This window comes from Lucilia sericata, unplaced genomic scaffold (genome assembly GCF_015586225.1).
Source record: "Lucilia sericata isolate MDLA Ls3-8-SP2 unplaced genomic scaffold, ASM1558622v1 Contig000632F_arrow, whole genome shotgun sequence".
NCBI classification, from domain to species: domain Eukaryota; kingdom Metazoa; phylum Arthropoda; class Insecta; order Diptera; family Calliphoridae; genus Lucilia; species Lucilia sericata.
The window spans coordinates 178,206-198,750 of record NW_023994638.1 but is presented as its reverse complement, the minus strand read 5'-3'; the positions used below and the strand labels follow the sequence as shown (position 1 = coordinate 198,750).

Sequence of the window (20,545 nt, the reverse complement as noted above, 5' to 3'; positions counted from 1 at the left end):
TCTGGACTATAGATCAGTCTATAGTCTGGACTATAGATCAGTCTAGTAGTCTGGACTATAGATCAGTCTGTAGTCTGGACTATAGATCAGTCTGTAGTCTGGACTATAGATCAGTCTATAGTCTGGACTATAGATCAGTCTATAGTCTGGACTATAGATCAGTCTATAGTCTGAACTAAAGATCAGTCTATAATCTGGACTATAGATCAGTCTATAGTCTGGACTATAGATCAGTCTATAGTCTGGACTATAGATCAGTCTATAGTCTGGACTATAGATCAGTTTATAGTCTGGACTATAGATCAGTTTATAGTCTGGACTATAGATCAGTCTATAGTCTGGACTACAGATCAGGCTATAGTCTGGACTATAGATCAGTCTATAGTCTGGACTATAGATCAGTCTATAGTCTGGACTATAGATCAGTCTATAGTCTGGACTATAGATCAGTCTATAGTCTGGACTATAGATCAGTCTATAGTCTGGACTATAGATCAGTCTATAGTCTGGACTATAGATCAGTCTATAGTCTGGACTATAGATCAGTCTATAGTCTGGACTACAGATCAGTCTATAGTCTGGACTATAGATCGGTCTATAGTCAAGACTATAAATCGGTCTATAGTCAGGACTATAGGTCGGTCTATAGTCAGGACTATAGATCAGTCTATAGTCTGGACTATAAATCAGTCTATAGTCTGGACTATAGATCAGTCTATAGTCTGGACTATAGATCAGTCTATAGTCTGGACTATAGATCAGTCTATAGTCTGGACTATAGATCAGTCTATAGTCTGGACTATAGATCGGTCTATAGTCAGGACTATAGATCGGTCTATAGTCAGGACTATAGATCAGTCTATAGTCAGGACTATAGATCAGTCTATAGTCAGGACTATAGATCAGTCTATAGTCAGGACTATAGATCGGTCTATAGTCAGGACTATAGATCAGTCTATAGTCTGGACTATAGATCAGTCTATAGTCTGGACTATAGATCAGTCTATAGTCTGGACTATAGATCAGTCTATAGTCTGGACTATAGATCAGTCTATAGTCTGGACTATAGATCAGTCCATAGTCTTGACTATGGGTCAGTCTATAGTCTGGGCTATAGATCAGTCTATAGTCTGGACTATAGATCAGTCTATAGTCTGGACTATATATCGGTATATAGTCTGAACTATAGATCAGTCTATAGTCTGAACTGTATATCAGTCAGTAGTATAGACTAAAGATTAATATATAGTCTGGACTAAAGATTAATCTATAGTCTGCGATATAAATCAATCTGTAGTCTGCACTATAGGTCAATCTATAGTCTGTACTACAGGTCAATCTATTAGTCGGAATATAGATCAATATATTATCTGGAATAGTTATTATAATACTAATCAAAATAGTTATTATAATACTAATCCTTCATAAACAATTAGTCACGACTGCTGATCTCTCTATGGGGTGGAACTTTATAAATTCGTGTGCATTCTGGACAATAGATGTATACGTCGTATGATCCTCATATTAGTTTTATTATAGTTTATAAATAGATTCATAGTCTGGACTACGGTGTCTTCGTAATTTTAAGAAAAAGTTAAAACAAACTTAAATAAGATAGATGTTCTATAATCAATTACAACTAATCAAAACTGTCATTAAATGTTTATGTACATAAAAAAGGTCCGGTAACATGATCTATTGTGTGGAAAAAAATGTTTAAATTAAATAAACCCACATGCAATCAAGCGTTATATATCAAAATCAATCTAATAAAATAACGTTTTAAAGCCATACAAAATTAGCTAAATTATATAATAGAAAACAATAATGTCATAAATCTAAAAATAAGCTAAACTAATTATAGGGGGAAAAAAATTGCCATTACCCGTTCCCGCAAGCAGTTTTAATTAATCTTTATTTTAATTTTTTTTAACAACACAATTCATTGCATAGAATAAGAAAAAAATAAGGTAAAAATGTTATAAATAAATAAAAAAAGTATTTAAATAATAAAGGCAGTTAGAAGAGATATAGATTACAAGTTAAAACAGTGGAGTTAATAAAAATAGCACCTATTACTTTAAAATTGCATTAAAACATTTAAGTAATTGTTATTTAAATTTTATACAAAAACTGCTATTTTTATTAACTTAAGTGTTTGTTTTTGTAATTGAAATATGTAATAGTGCAGATATAGAGGTGAAGAGTTAAGTGTAGAAAAGTTTTCAAAATTCCAATTTATTAAAAGTGATAATTTGGTTGGTGTTTTTAGAGAGTGTGTTTGTGTGTGTTTTGAAAAGATAATTACAGCCAAAAGCAATAAATTAAAATTTATATTTTTTGTGGAATAGAAGCTCAATATTATAATCGTATAGAAGATAAAATGGAATTAGAAAAGTTTTGATTTTTTAGAAAATCTTTACCCTAAATTTCCACTGGGAGTACGTAATTGGCAATTTCTTATCTTTACTAGTTTGTGTACTATTCTGTAAGAGTCGCCTAGAGACTTCCATATCATTGGCCATTTGTAGTGATGTATCACCGGCACCATTACCAGCACTATAATTAGCACGACCATTCTGTAGAGCCATTACCTGTGCAGCTAAAACAGCATCTGTATAATCACCACCCCCCAAAAGACCTGCTCCTCCTCCTCCACCACCACCAGCTATACCTCCACCGCCAGCAAGACCACCATTCATATTTGGTGGCAGATATTGATCCAGTGGTGTGGAGTGTCTATAATTTGGATTCCATGAAGATCTTGCTTTGTGACCATTTTCACGCATACTACCCGTCCTGCGGGAGGGTGTTTCATCACCAGCTAAATCTACCGCAGAATGATAGATTGTATTGCGGGATTGCGATAAAGATTTACGATGGGCAGCAGCTGCTGCTGCCGCTTCTGAGTCGGCTAATGATATTGTATCAAAATATAAACTTTCGCGATCATCCATTTCGGATTCGGGATAATCGTAATCGTGTGTTCGTACTGTAAAAGAGAAGAGAGAAAACAATATTTATAGAAGCTTTTTATTTGAATAATAAAGATTTTATACAAGAAATTAACCTTTTTCAAAAAAGGGTACATTTAAAATTATTAGCTACATTCTACGAACAGAAAATACCATTGATTTTTAGTAATAAATGATTATATAATTAAATTAAAAGTAAATATTAGTACAAACAATACGAATGCAATGGGAATGCAAGGAAAATTTTTCATGAAAAATTTTATTTAATGAAATCATTTAAAAAAAAATTTATCGAATATCAAAAGGTATTTTAAAATTTAGACTACAGATCAATGTTTAAACTGGACTATAGTCTAGTCTATAGTGTGGACTAGAGATCAAAATGTAGACCATATTATAGTCTGACCTGTCTATTGTTTGGTATATATCTACTTCTTAGACTAAAATAAATGTGGATTTTGGATCTCTCTACCATCTGGTCAATATATCCGTCTGTCTATAGTGCTGTATATAAATAGTTTTGTCTTTAGTCAGATCAGTCCATAGTCATAAACCAATTTATAGTCATTCCTATAAATTAGTCTATATATATACATTTTATATTGTTGATTACCGTTTGATTTATTGTTCGGATTATAAATAAGTCTTTAGTCGGGACTATCATTCTATAGTCTGGACTATAGATCACTCTAAAGTTTGACTATAGATCAAGTCGGATCATATAACTATTTAAGGTTCAGACTATAGATCCGGATATAATTATAATTCAGTCTGAACTATAGATTAGCCTGTAGTACTTATTATATATTAGTCTATAATATGAAGTCTGGATTATAAATCACTCTATAGGTCCTGACTTAGATCAGTCTATAATCCAAATATTAGTCTATAGTATGAGGTTTGGATTATAAATCACTCTATAGGTCCTAACTTAGCTCCGTCTATAATCTGAACTATAGAACTTGACAACAGATCAGTCTATATTCTGGCCTATAGATCAGTCTATAGGTTTGGCTATAGACCAGTCTATAGGATTGACTATAGATCACTCTATAGTATGGACTAGAGATCATTTTATAGGCTTGATTAAAGATCACTTTATAGTGAAGACTAGATCACTTTGGAGTTTGAACTATAGACCATTTCATAGTCTGGAATATACATTAATTTTTAGTCTAAAATATACTATATATTACATTTTTATATAGTACGAAATATTAATCTATTTAAAGTGTGAAATACTGATCTATATTTAACCTGAAATATAGAACTGTGCACGGTCTGGAATATAGACAAATAGGTAGATTAGATTGGATATTGCAAAAACGATGAAACCTTTAGCATATTGCGAACGTAAATTGATATGACAATTGCAAAACAGTTCGTTATGTAGTTTTGCAAGATCATTGCAATTTTGCTAGATCATTATCTGCAAACGTCGAAAGCTATAGAATTGTTTGCTAGTTTATTGTACAACAATTTATTGTTTACAACTATACATATACGAGTATAAACAAATAATAAATTTTACAACAACTCTTGTAATTAGCTACCGCTTTTTCAAGATTTTGCATTGACAATTTATATTATTTAACCAATTGGTTGGTAAGTATTTATAATTGTTAATAAATAATTATTGATAATGTATCTATTGTTTATCAATGTATATGGGGATTTCTACCTAAGTATGTAAATACAAAATATATATATTTTTTAAATTCACATGTGGTAATGACATAAATGTAAAATTTGTTCAATTACCTTTTTTCTGTGAGAAAATTGAATGATATTTTGCACTAAATTGAAATATTAATTTAAATTAAAAAGTCTAATATTGCTGGCGAAATGCTTGATTTTGTCATACATAAGAAAAAAACACAATAACATATTGTAGTCCAAAGAGTATCAAACAAGTGCATACATTTAAAGAAATCTTAAACCTTAGGTGCAGAGAATACCATTTTGTTTACTTTATATATAATTAAATCTATTACTTAACAGTTATTACAAATTTTCCCATTTAAGAATTTGTTATTAAAGAAACCCACATAAATTAAAATTGATAACCAGGCGGTAAATCTCACTTAAAGTAAATAATTATTTACTATATGCAGTTGATAAAATAAATTTAGCTAAATTCAATTTAATTAATAAAAAATGAAACTTATTTTTAACTAAAATGGTGAAACATATGTGTGATAAGCAGCTTTTAAAACAAAAAACACAGACATGGATATATTTAAAAAACACACATACATACAAATGTTTATTAGTATTTCATAAATAAAAAAAAATGAAAAAATTATAAGAGCAAAGTTCTTTCTTTATAGAGGCAAATTGCAAAAGAGAACTTAATTCATAGATATTTTAAATTTAAGTAACATTCATGAACTTGAAATAAGCTTGTCTTTAATTAATAGATTTCACTTTTTGTTGTAATGTGTAAATTTTCTATATATATGGTAATACATATTTTTTTAAAGTAAATTAATGGCAATGCATCGCTTTGCTTGATTAAAATGTTATAAAAACAAAAGTGTAGAAAATATGCAATCGATTTTTAAAATAAAACAAGAAAAAATTAATTAAAATAATGCAATAGTAAATTGGATGACGTGATTTATAGAAATAATTTAAATATATTTATTGTGTTGCTAAAAGTAGCAGCGTTTCAAAAAATTCTCCGAAAAGCACGTGTTTTTATATAGACAGAACTATGGACACAACTATAGACTGAACTATAGAGCAGACTTTAGACTGAACTACAGACCAGACTACAGACTGAGTTATAGTCCAGATTATAAACTGTACTAAAGTCCTGTCGATAGACTGACAGTCTAGACTACAGACTGATCTGTAGTTCAGACTATAGACAGTGCTATGGTTCAGATTATAAAATGAACTATAGTCCATACTACTCAACCATAGTCTAAACTATAAACTGAACTCTAGAGCAGACTTATGGTCTGAACTACAATCCATACTAGAGACTATAGTCCAGACTATAAACTAAGCTAAAGTCCTGCCAATAGACTGATCTAGAACTACAATCCAGACTTCAACTGATCTATAGTCCAGACTATATACTGTACTATATTGCAGTCTATATACTGAACTGTAGTCTGTAGAACTGGTCTATCACAAACTGACTATTGACTATTCTTTATCTAGACTATAGAATGATATACAGTCCAATCTATGGACTGATTTATAGTCCAGACTATGGACTGATTTATAGTCTAGACTATAGACTTATCTATAGTCCCGACTATAGACTGTACTATATTCCAGACAATCGACAGAACTATTGTCCAGAATATCTACAGAACTATAGTCCAGACTATAGACTTAACTATATTCCAGACTGAACTGAAATGCAGACTATAGACTGAACAATAGTCCAGACTATAGACTGAACTATAGTTCTGACTATGAACTATAAACTAAACATTGGCAGGACTATGCCTATAGACTGATCAATCGTAAACTGACTATTGACTATTCTATATCTAGACTATAGAATGATCTATAGTCCAATTTATGAACAGATCTATAGTCCAGATTATCGATAGAACTATTATCAAGACTATCGACAGAACTATAGTTTAGACTATAGACTGAACTATATTCCAGTCTATAGAATAAACTGTAGTCTGTAGAACTGGTCTATCACAAACTGACTATTGACTATTCTTTATCTAGACTATAGAATGATATATAGTCCAATATATCGACTGATTTATAGTCCAGACTATGGACTGATTTATAGTCTAGACTATAGACTTATCTATATTCCAGACTATCGACTGATCTATATTCCAGACTATCGACAGAACTATTGTCCAGACTATAGACTTAACTATATTCCAGACTGAACTAAAGTCCAGACTATAGACTGTACTATAGTTCAGACTATAAACTAAAACTAGACTATAAATCTATCGTAAACTGACTATTGACTATTCTATATCTAGACTATAGAATGATCTATAGTCCAATCTATGGACTGATTTATAATCCACACTATGGACTGATTTATAGTCTAAACTATAGACTTATCTATAGTCCAGACTATAGACTGATCTATGGACAAAACTATAGTCCAGACTATAGTTTTAGACTGACTTTAGACTGAACTATAGCCCAGACTAGATGCTGAGCTATAATCCAGATTAGAAACTGAACTATAGTCCAGAGTATAAACTGAACTGTAGTCCAGAGTATAAACTGAACTATAGTCCTGTCGATAGACTGATCTATCATATTGATCAGTCAAACGTCAGTATAGGTTCTGAATCTGTGGCCTATATAGACTATGGACTTATATAAAAATTGATTTATAAACAATATACTAATCTACAGTCAAACTGTATAATGATCTTTAGTCTAGACTGAAGACTACAGACAGATACATGTTCTAGCTAATCTGCAGTGTAGACCAAGTGCCGATCTATAGACTGACTACTAACCGATCTTTAGTGTAGAATGTAGACTGATTTATAGTGCAGATTACAGATTGATGTATAGTGCATACTGCAAACCCTAGACTTGTCTATATTCCGGATTATTGTCTAATCTATAGCCTAAACTATGAACTAATCAATAGTCCAGACTATAGACTAATCTATGTTACAGGTTATAGGTTATCGAGACTGTAGTTTTTAGTGTGGACTAAATAAATCTATAGTCTGGAAAACATATCAGTCTATCAATATATAAAAATTTATCTACTAATAAATCAAATGTGCTACCTTTTCCAACACATCTGCTAGTATAACCGCAAGATTATAATATATTCTTACATACAAACATACATATGTATGTATGTAGCTATAAACAATCGACTATTAAGAGTTATAAATAATAAAAAAATAAATGCAAAAAATAAAATGATTTGGTGTCAGACAATAACAAATTCGAACATCTAAAGTGTTTAATACTCGTAGACAAACACACACTTCTCGTACAAATATTAAATTTAGTATTAGAATGAATACAATACAATACAGAAAAATAAAATATATTTATATTTATGCATTAATTACCGGCTGAATACATGTTTGATTATATTGTTTTTTATTTCGGCTGTTTAAAATAAATTTATTTAGATTTTTTTTTTTTTTTTGGTAGTCTTTTTTAAGAAGTGATGATGTAGTCAAGTATTTGTTAAAAGAAATATAAAAAAAGCAGTGGTTTTCTTTTGGTGGTAGAATTTTGGTAGAAAAGAAATTAAACAAAAAAAGTTTAAAACTAAAACTGGAACTTAAATACTGTGAAACTTTTTCTATATATTTTTTTATAACTATTTTACAGTTTTTGTTACTTCTTTTTGATATAAAACGTGCTGTTGTATATAAGGGAAAAAAAGAAGAGAAATACAATGTTGTAAATAAAATTATTTTGTTTTTTTTTTTTTTTTTTTCTATAAAAAATACTAAAATTTTAGGTTGATTGTTGTTTGATGTAGTTGTTTGGTATTTTTTTTTTACTCTTTTCTTTTGTTTTAATATTATGTACAATAAACATCACTAAGTGTCAGTAATTTTGTAATCATCATCATCATTATCATGCCACACAAATAATGTTGCTGCTACTTGCTCTCTATTTTTGTAACAGTTTGCAACGGAAATGAAATCTAAATAGACAATTTACACTTTATGCCATCAGTAAGTAGGTTTCCATTAGTATCTGTGTATATTTTTTTGAAATGTATACCGTTATTTAATCATAACAGATGGTTTCTGTTGTTGGTGTTAAAGGGTCAGTAACTTTGTTGCTGAGTAAATGCATGACCCAATAAACTTATTTTTACTTTATTCAAATAATTAAATTTCTTTTTATTTTTATATAAAATTTTAGGCAAAAATTTTTATTATAAACAAATTATCATTATTAGCACTTTTTTTAATATTTATTTAAACACTGAACTTTTAGCTCTCCCACGTTATCAAATCTTGTTTGATTTTTTTTTATATATTTTTTTCTGACGTATGCAGACCAGTTGATACTAATTTATTTTTTAATAATTTTTTTTTTTACTTTTTTTGTTATAAATTAATTCGCTTCGTATTAAACATATCGCTTTCGTTAATCATTTAAAAAGTGCGTTCACACGTTCACGTTTAGAATTAGACTAAAATATTGAAAACAAACAAACAAAAATATTTCAAATGTTTCAATTCCCTCCCATATTTCAATACCACAAATGAAAAAAAAAAATATGAACTAAAGTGCTCTCATGGAGAATTTTGTTTATTACACCTCTTTGGACGTTTATGGTTTGTATCACTTAATTTTTTTTTTCGTTTTTATGTGATGTTTTTGTTGTTTTATTAGAAAACAGCCAAAAAATGAGTAAGAATTTTTACCGGCCTTCAGTGAATCGTAGACTCTTAATGATCCAGCTACATTGTTTATTCTCCCTCTCTCGCTCTTTTTGTTCTGGCGAACGCCTAAAGCTTTATCAAATTGTTAATGATAACGTCATCAGAGCATTTTATGGGCACCGTCTGTTAGTTAAAATTTGTTGTTGAATATGAATATTATTACAAAACTGTCAGTAGCACTTTGTGATCTTCACATTCTTTATACGCAATTTAAGCAAAATGGGGAAACACTCTTAACAGATCGCATTTCAGGAATGATTCCTTATTTTCACTTCATATATTAATCAGTAATGAAGTTTTCTTTTTAAATTACTCGAATAGTGCGAATTAATAGATCGCACGATCAACGATATATCTGCGAAATTAAAAATTTTACTAATTAATCTGATTGCACCATATTCAGTCTAGGACCATTTTTCAGAAATCATATTTTAATTAAGATGCATTTATAAAATCGCTTAAATAGCCCCCAAATATCCGCATAAACTTTAGCATTGGCCTCTAGGATAACTTATGTTTTAGATCATGGTCGATTGTGGTTTAAAACACGACACGCACGATCTTAATACCCTTAAAATAGTTCTACCAGATATCGTTTTTATTTTGGAACACGTAAGGCATAACAAATTCTCTATACACCTGTCACAATTTTTTCATTCATGTTTATTGCTTTGTACGTGTGTGTGATAGTGTGCACACGTATGGTTTGATCATTAACTTGTTTATTTTGCTTTTAGTTTTTACTTTTTTTTTCTAGAGTCAAGTGTATATTCCATATATATTTCTCTTAATTTCTAAACACATTCATTCATATTAATATAATACGTGAGTTGCTGTTTGTATTCTGTTGTGGTAAGATCAAGATCAAATAGTTTTTGTTTTTATATAGAAAACCTGCTATAACTTTGTATAGTGATCTCTTGACTCATTATGTGTATCAAGAGGCCTAATAATAATTTATGAGTTTTGCATGGCTATAAATTTGTATAATGCTAAATAAAAGTCAATTAACTTTGGAGTGGATGTGTTCCTAAGCCCTTTTGAAGCCAAAAGAATTTAAATTCAATGGTAATACTAAATAATTAATGATAAAAAAATAAATATCTGTCAATTTTTGCAAGATAATGAAGAATAGTTAGAAAAAAACATAATTGGGTGAAGAGTCTGAAAGATATTCTTAGAACTAAATGCCTCAATTTCATATTTATAAATGAACCAGTGAGGACTGGAAAGTATTGGAGAGATTGAGTGGAGATCCAAAAAAATAGTTTATCTCATATGGTGACAAATTGCTTAAAAGAGTATCCCCAACCTAAACAGCAAGAATAGAATGTTGATTTAAAGAATGATCCTTTTATATCACGGTATGTTCAGGGTTTACTCTGTTCATACCAGACTTACCACGGAACATATCTTCGAATCAACAGAGGCAGTTCCATCTGCGCGATTATAAGAGGAAGTGATGCTTCTGAAGCATCTGAGAAATAAGCTTAATTACTCATGAAAAGTGCTTATACATGGAACTGAATGTCGAAGTGCTTTACGTGAACACCTGCCGTGTTGACCTATTTCACAGTCAGCTTTTGTAACTAATCACCACCGTCCCATTGTGCTTCTTACACGCAGGTGGCAATTTACGTATATGGAATTTCCGTTTCGTGCACTTTCCTCAAGTACTTGAGCTATCTAATCTCTGACAATTGCTGCCCCGTTTCTTAACTTCGGAGATGCAAAAACAATACTTCTGTTTACAACCGGACACAGATAGGAAGATCTCTGTTGAGTTGGCAACAGCACCTAGAAATGTAACCGGTAAACCGAAGTATAAATCCATGAAATAAGCCGATACTTATACTTATTCACAGTGACACAGTATGGTAATTTTGGTATGAACAGAGTTTACTCCGAACATACCTGGACAAGGAAGAAAAATTCAATGGTATCACTTATATAAGATACCTTTCATCCAACCCAGTACACTTCTCACTTATTAGACACACTCATAAGAGAACAACATACGACAGAACCATTCTAGGCATACGGGCGGGCAAGTTCCGTATACCCCTAGATTCATCCTGTATCATATACAATTAACACCAACTCATTTCCAACGCTTAGTCCCACAGTAACACCTCTGTGGGGTATCTATTGTCAATCGGCAACAGCATCGAACTTATCCATAAATCCAGCAGTTTTTTAACCACAACTTACTCTTCCAGCGAATTTGGCTTTAAACCACAGCAACTACGTGGATCTCGAAGGAACCTCAACCAACTTGCCAGACAGGACAAGTCCAGCGGGCAACTAACTGGCCACGCGTAGTACCACATTATGTGGTTCTCTGGTAAAACCCCATGTCAAATCATTCCAAGGACTAGCCGAGGAGTGAAATGACATCACCAGTTTATAATCCCGGCAGACTAGAGGTACTGGTAGCACCTCTTTACCCTGGGATTGCAATGCACCAAGATAAGGGTCTTTCATCAAAGAAACATGCCCCGGGGTTGTACATGGTATTGTGAGTTCATTAAAGATAATAAGTGCTGGACAGAATTTGGAGTTAAGCCTTTTGTTTCGACCATCATAATAATCAAATATTTGGATAAGTTGTCTAAATAAGATGGAGCCTGTGATGATTTTGACCTTAGGCTGATATTTATGAATAAAATAACATCGACCCTAGTACTATACTCTGGTAGATATATATGTATGCTTTCCTAAATATGTACATCTAGGTCCAATTCCAGAAATATAGAAGTAAATCACGTAAGTGAAGAAAATCTAAGTATCTCTTCTGGACCCAAAATCACCACACGACCCTTTATTAAAGGTTTATGTGGAACTCTGATAAATAGCGAGTCAATCGTGCGAACAACCCCATGATCGAGCCCAACTTAGCTATCAACTATCCATATCAACTGTGCTCAAGTTCTTGAAAGACATTTTAGTAAATTTATCGCTATGACATGTGCTACATGGAATGGTTTAAGCCGATGAGCCCGAAGAGGCAAAAACTCGGAAAAAAACTGAGGTAAAGGCGTTCTTGGCATTGGAATAAAGGGGATCTATATAAACGTCAAAATTACTCTAAATATGACGCCTTTATGTTATAGGCAACTTTGAGGCCGCAACTATTTAAAATTGATGATTTCCTAAACAAGTGTTTAGTTAAAAAACTGTTTACATCTTCTTAAAAGGCAAAACCTCATGCAATAATAATGAAGGAAACTGAATACAAATTTTATTTGTTTTTTTATGAAACCTCTAAACAACATTTAAATAAATGTCATTCAATTTAAATGATACCCAAAAGACCCTTGTAGGAAATAAAAATATATAGGAAATGTTATAACAACGGTAGCAATTTCTTACTTCACTAGTTAGTTTTCATGTAATTAAAAATATTCTCACAATTCATACACTTAATAATGAAATTTAATCAGGCATAATAATGACAATGTAAATTACAGTGAATGCAACAACTACAACAATATTTTAACATTACCACAACCAAACTAACCGCAAATACTTGAGTGAACTGAAATAAAAGAGAACATTTTAAAAATAAAACCTTAAAACACATTCCTTCGACAAAAGTCAAAGAACACATTAAAAATCAAGAATTCCCAAATGGTCTTATACCCGACATATATTTATACTCACACACATGTAAACATTTCCTAAGCTCACTTATACGGAGGTTATGTGTTAAAGTGTGTGTATGGTAATTAAATGCATATGTAAAAACCCGGCAGGTCATGCGGATACTAGTATAAATAAACCAATACAAGAAAAATTACTCAGTACTCTACTTTTGATGTCTCAAGGGGACTTAATGTAAAATAGGGAAGAGTAGAAACTTTACAATTATAACTCCTCAAACTGCCGGGCATACAAAACAAACAAATAGTTTTGTTTGTGCAAGTAAAGGTTGTGAATCAAAAGCCACAACAAGTGCCACCAGATTTTTTAAACGTGACAAATGACAATTTGAAAAGAAGAAAGTTCGAATTAAAACGACAAAAAAAGAATTCACGAATATATAAAACTTAGAAATGTTTTACAAAACATCAAATAAAAGTAGAAGCAAAAAAACAACGACAACAGCAGTGTTGTGGAACATTAGTTCTTTTATTATGGCACATTTTCAATATTTATTAGATTTCATTGCTGAAAGAACAATAAAAAAGCGTACGAAATAGAAACCAACTAGCAAACGGAAGTATAAATTGGTTTATATTGACTTCATTAAAATTAGATTGAATTGTTTCAGGTTTCTAAGCTTACAAACCGCACCTTTGCAAAAGGATTGAATAAAGTTCTTAATAGTAGAGAAGCATTGATTTTTCTGTTTTATACTTTAAGAGAAGGATAATCATAAATCTGAATTTATATTCGTATATAATAAGAACTTTATGCGTATGGAAGACACAACACTAAATGAAATTGTGGAAATATACTATAATGGTTTTTCCTACAAAGCTCTAAATGAAATAAAATGTATCTAAATGACAAAACTGTTATTATTCTAGAATTAAATAGAAGAGAACTGTTCCATAAGTAGAACTGAACTAGAATTGAACTAGAACTGAACAAGAACCGAACTAGAACTGAACTAGAACTGAACTAGAACTGAACTAGAACTGAACTAAACTAGAACTGAACTAGAACTGAACTAGAACTGAACTAGAACTGAACTAGAACTGAACTAGAACTGAACTAGAACTGAACTAGAACTGAACCAGAACTGAACTAGAACTGAACTAGAACTGAACTAGAACTGAACTAGAACTGAACTAGAACTGAACTAGAACTGAACTAGAACTGAACTAGAACTGAACTAGAACTGAACTAGAACTGAACTAGAACTGAACTAGAACTGAACTAGAACTGAACTAGAACTGAACTAGAACTGAACTAGAACTGAACTAGAACTGAACTAGAACTGAACTAGAACTGAACTAGAACTGAACTAGAACTGAACTAGAACTGAACTAGAACTGAACTAGAACTGAACTAGAACTGAACTAGAACTGAACTAGAACTGAACTAGAACTGAACTAGAACTGAACTAGAACTGAACTAGAACTGAACTAGAACTGAACTAGAACTGCACTAGAACTGAACTAGAACTGAACTAGAATTGAACTGGAACTGAAATAGAACTGAACTAGAACTGAACTAGAACTGAACTAGAACTGAACTAGAACTGAACTAGAACTGAACTAGAACTGAACTAGAACTGAACTAGAACTGAACTAGAACTGAACTAGAACTGAACTAGAACTGAACTAGAACTGAACTAGAACTGAACTAGAACTGAACTAGAACTGAACTAGAACTGAACTAGAACTGAACTAGAACTGAACTAGAACTGAACTAGAACTGAACTAGAACTGAACTAGAACTGAACTAGAACTGAACTAGAACTGAACTAGAGCTGAACTAGAACTGAACTAGAACTGAACTAGAACTGAACTAGAACTGAACTAGAACTGAACTAGAACTGAACTAGAACTGAACTAGAACTGAACTAGAACTGAACTAGAACTGAACTAGAACTGAACTAGAACTGAACTAGAACTGAACTAGAACTGAACTAGACTGAACTAGAACTGAACTAGAACTGAACTAGAACTGAACTAGAACTGAAGGACTAGAAAACTGAACTAGAACTGAACTAGAACTGAAACTAGAACTGACTAGAACTGAACTAAACTGAACTAAACTGAACTAGAACTGAACTAAGAAATGAACTAGAACTGAACTAGAACTGAACTAGAACTGAACTAGAACTGAACTAGAACTGAACTAGAACTGAACTAGAACTGAACTAGAACGGAACTAGAAACTGAAACTAGAACTGAACTAGAACCTGAACTAGAACTGAAACTAGAACTGAACTAGAACTGAACTAGAACTGAACTGAACTAAGAACTAGAACTAGAACTAGAAATGCTAAGAAAACTGAACTAGAACTGAACTAGAACTGAACTAGAACTGAACTAGAACTGAACTAGAACTGACTAGAACTGAACTAGAACTGAACTAGAACTGAACTAGAACTGAACTAGGAAACTGAACTAGAACAACTGAACGAACTAGAAACTGAACTAGAACTGAACTAGAAAACTGAACTAGAACTGAACTAGAACTGAACTAGAACGAACTAGACCTAGAACTGAACTAGAACTGAACTAGAACTGAACTAAGAACTGAACTAGAACTGAACTAGAACCTGAAACTAGAACTGAACTAACTAGAACTGAACTAGAACTGAACTAGAACTGAACTAGAACTGAACTAGAACTGAACTAGAACTGAACTAGAACTGAACTAGAACTGAACTAGAACTGAACTAGAACTGAACTAGAACTGAACTAGAACTGAACTAGAACTGAACTAGAACTGAACTAGAACTGAACTAGAACTGAACTAGAACTGAACTAGAACTGAACTAGAACTGAACTAGAACTGAACTAGAACTGAACTAGAACTGACTAGAACTGACTAGAACTGAACTAGAACTGAACTAGAACTGAACTAGAACTGAACTAGAACTGAACTAGAACTGAACTAGAACTGAACTAGAACTGACTAGAACTGAACTAGAACGAACTAGAACTGAACTAGAACTAACTAGAACTGAACTAGAACTGAAACTAGAACTGAACTAGAACTGAACTAGAACTGAACTAGAACTGAACTAGAACTGACTAGAACTGAACTAGAACTGAACTAGAACTGAACTAGAACTGAACTAGAACTGAACTAGAACTGAACTAGAACTGAACTAGAACTGAACTAGAACTGAACTAGAACTGAACTAGAACTGAACTAGAACTGAACTAGAACTGAACTAACTGAACTAGAACTGAACTAGAACTGAACTAGAACTGAACTAGAACTGAACTAGAACTGAACTAGAACTGAACTAGAACTGAACTAGAACTGAACTAGAACTGAACTAGAACTGAACTAGAACTGAACTAGAACTGAACTAGAACTGAACTAGAACTGAACTAGAACTGAACTAGAACTGAACTAGAACTGAACTAGAACTGAACTAGAACTGAACTAGAACTGAACTAGAACTGAACTAGAACTGAACTAGAACTGAACTAGAACTGAACTAGAACTGAACTAGAACTGAACTAGAACTGAACTAGAACTGAACTAGAACTGAACTAGAACTGAACTAGAACTGAACTAGAACTGAACTAGAACTGAACTAGAACTGAACTAGAACTGAACTAGAACTGAACTAGAACTGAACTAGAACTGAACTAGAACTGAACTAGAACTGAACTAGAACTGAACTAGAACTGAACTTGAACTGAACTAGAACTGAACTGAACTAGAACTGAACTGAACTAGAACTGAACTAGAACTGAACTAGAACTGAACTAGAACTGAACTAGAACTGAACTAGAACTGAACTAGAACTGAACTAGAACTGAACTAGAACTGAACTAGAACTGAACTAGAACTGAACTAGAACTGAACTAGAACTGAACTAGAACTGAACTAGAACTGAACTAGAACTGACTGAACTAGAACTGAACTAGAACTGAACTAGAACTGAACTAGAACTGAACTAGAACTGAACTAGAACTGAACTAGAACTGATCTAGAACTGAGCTAGAACTGAACTGGAACTGAACTAGAACTGAACTAGAACTGATCTAGAACTGAGCTAGAACTGAACTGGAACTGAACTAGAATTGAACTAGAACTCAACCTTGAACTCAACTTGAACTAGTGACAGGATTTAACAAGTTTACTTTACGTAATTTAAATTTGGCCATCTTTATTCACATGTGATAGTAAACTGTGAAATTCCCAAATAAACTTTTGTACTACACTATTATTAAATAACATTATTTTCTGGTGTTTACTATTTGATAATATACTTATACTCCTCTCAGGTTTTATTGGCTATAGTGGGAGTTCCACATAAGTATTTGCCAAAGTGAGAGTGTCTTAAGCTGTAGATTTTTGTGTTTTGATAAGTATTAACAGTAGTGGGTTAGTGTGTTAACTGAAACAAAATAACTAAAGACATTAATTCAATCAGTCAACAGTAGTAATAAAGAAACAAGAGCATTTTGTTGCACGAATTTAAAAATAAAATATTTGCAGAAAACAAATGAAAAATAATTAAATTGTAAATATGTATGTACAAACGAAGAACATTTGAAATTACAACAAATCATTTCCATGATTCTGCAGTTTATGTGAAATGTAAAAATAAGTAGGTTCTTCTGAACTTTTATCATAGGTATTTCAGAGATTAGATCGCCTACTTTTCTTTAATCAAGTAGACTTTATTTGAGAATCTGCTTACTGGTTTGATATATTTACGATGTTTTTAAGAAGTACATCTAAAAAATGTCCTTAATATTAAACACTTCAAGTGGTTTGGAAACACTTTTTAAGATTTTGAACATTATATTTGTTATTTACATTTAAATTTGCATTTATTAAAATGTTTTTCAATTTAAATATTTTATGCACATATCAAAAATTAAATATTTGCCATGACTTATTTTTTTTTTTACGAAATGTTAATAAAATTTGTTCACAATGTGTGGTTAAAGATGACGAATCAGTTAAATGTTGTTTGCATTTTTATTAATTAAAACCCACATGCAGTTAAATACTATTCGTTAGTAAGTTAATCATTTATTTTATTATTTATCTTAAATATTTGATGTGTTAGTTGTTGAAATAAATTATAAAAAATAAATGAATAAACAAAAACTTACGATTTTTAGAAGAAAATAAAAAAAATATGAAATTATAAATTTTAGTTCTGTTAATGCCGTTAAAAATTAAGATATGTGCGACTGTCTTATCTGTTACAGTTCAAGATTTTTATCTAAAATTAAAATTTTTGGTATATTTGAGAATTTGCTGCAGGCATTTTTATTTTCTTTATATTTTTGGAAACAAAACACTTTTTTAGTTTAACTAAAATAATAAAATTTAGATTTCATTATTTCGATGGTTTTTTGTAATTTTTTATAAATATTCTTCGTTGGATTTTTATTTTATTTATGTTTTAAGCTTTCTATCAGAAATTGTTTCTAATTTTCCGCTCTTTCTATTTTAATTATTTTTAGTTATATTTTCTTTATGGTTGTTGCTTTAAATACACTTTAACACAAATTTCCAACTATGCGTAACTACGTAGCATCTTTGTACGTTCAAATCGGAATGGGGCTCCTCCCTTTGTAATAAACATAGTTGACTTTCAACTACATTGTATTTCAATTGCCTTGCAACCTTAGTAAAAACTAAAAGAAACAACAACAAAAGACAATTATTTTCAATTCTGAAGGTCGATGAAGTAGAAAGAAATTCTAAAACTTACACCATTTCCAATATTTGTCACAAATTTTCAAATTTAGAACAGAACACGACTGAACTAGAACTAGAACTGAACTAGAACTGAACTAGAACTGAACTAGAACTGAACTAGAACTGAACTAAACTGAACTAGAACTGAACTACGAGAACTGAACTAGAACTGAACTAGAACTGACTAGAACTGAGAACTAGAACTGAACTAGAACGGAACTAGAACTGAACTAGAACTGAACTAGAACTGAACTAGAACTGAACTAGAACTGAACTAGAACTGAACTAGAACTGAACTAGAACTGAACTCGAACTGAACTAGAACTGAACTAGAACGAACTGAACTGAACTGAACTAGAACTGAACTAGAACTGAACTAGAACTGAACTAGAACTGAACTAGAACTGAACTAGAACTGAACTAGAACTGAACTAGAACTGAACTAGAACTGAACTAGAACTGAACTAGAACTGAACTAGAACTGAACTAGAACTGAACTAGAACTGAACTAGAACTGAACTAGAACTGAACTAGAACTGAACTAGAACTGAACTAGAACTGAACTAGAACTGAACTAGAACTGAACTAGAACTGAACTAGAACTGAACTAGAACTGAACTAGAACTGAACTAGAACTGAACTAGAACTGAACTGGAACTGAACTAGAACTAGAACTAGAACTGAACTAGAACTGAACTAAAACTGAACTAGAACTGAACTAGAACTGAACTAGAACTAGAACTGAACTAGAACTGAACTAGAACTGAACTAGAACTGAACTAGAACTGAACTAGAACTGAACTAGAACTGAACTAGAACTGAACTAGAACTGAACTAGAACTGAACTAGAACTGAACTAGAACTGAACTAGAACTAGAACTGAACTAGAACTGAACTAGAACTGAACTAGAACTGAACTAGAACTGAACTAGAACTAGAACTGAACTAGAACTAGAACTGAACTAGAACTGAACTAGAACTGAACTAGAACTGAACTAGAACTGAACTAGAACTGAACTAGAACTGAACTAGAACTGAACTAGAACAGAACTAGAACTGAAGTAGAACTGAACTAGAACTGAACTAGAACTGAACTAGAACTGAACTAGAACTAAACTAGAACTGAACTAAAGTACGAAAAAAATGGTGTTTAAATTGTTAATAAGCAAATTTTTAAAATATGTAGATGGAAATGGTGAAGTAGTGCAGATGCTGCTGCCTAGTACTGCTGATGTTGTTGATGGTCTGGTATAGCCCGGAGGAGAAACACTTCAATTTAATCTTGACGTACAAGACACTCTTAGAAACACACATACACAGTAAAATATACACAGATACAAACTCTCAAACACTCAACAAATGAATTCACAGATGTTGGGTTGGTTGTTTGGATGGCTGAACTGCGATTCGACTTCTAAGAAATTTTTTACTATACAATTTTTATTTTTTTTTTATTATTATTTTTGTACATTATTTTGTTTTATTGTAGCTTGTTTATAATCAGACACTGTTGGTTCTTTGTTAAATTCATAATTTTATTTAATTCTTTTTTTATATATTCACATTTTCACTACATCATTCATACAACAAACAAACAAATGACATCATTTTACAAAAATTCACAATTTCGTGAGAATTTTGTTTTATATTTCTTTTCATATACAATATTTTTTTGCTTTTTGTTGTTTAATAATTAATTACTTAATGTGTTTGGGGAAAAATGCACTGAGTATTGGAAAAATAACAACACCAAAAAAAATTAAGAAACTATTTACAAAATATACATTTCTTAAGTTTTGTAAAAAACAGTTCTTGTTATTA

The 20,545-nt window shown here is 31.5% G+C and overlaps 1 protein-coding gene across 3 annotated transcripts in view; it reads right to left on the bottom strand.

The window, feature by feature from the left end:
- LOC119606878 (anoctamin-1) overlaps positions 1-18,296 on the bottom strand; it is a 29,720-nt gene extending 11,424 nt beyond the window's left edge. The window contains exons 1-2 of one of the 3 annotated variants that reach the window (XM_037960531.1): positions 18,130-18,296; positions 2,424-2,992 (exon numbers count right to left, since the gene is read on the bottom strand). In XM_037960531.1, coding sequence (XP_037816459.1) covers positions 2,424-2,957 — 534 coding nt within the window. In that variant the 5' untranslated portion in view covers positions 2,958-2,992; positions 18,130-18,296. Of the gene's footprint in view, positions 1-2,423; positions 2,993-8,020; positions 9,146-18,129 lie in introns of those variants that run through there. The other 2 variants (XM_037960530.1, XM_037960532.1) reach the window with 2 other exon arrangements.
- Positions 18,297-20,545: the final 2,249 nt, after the last annotated feature.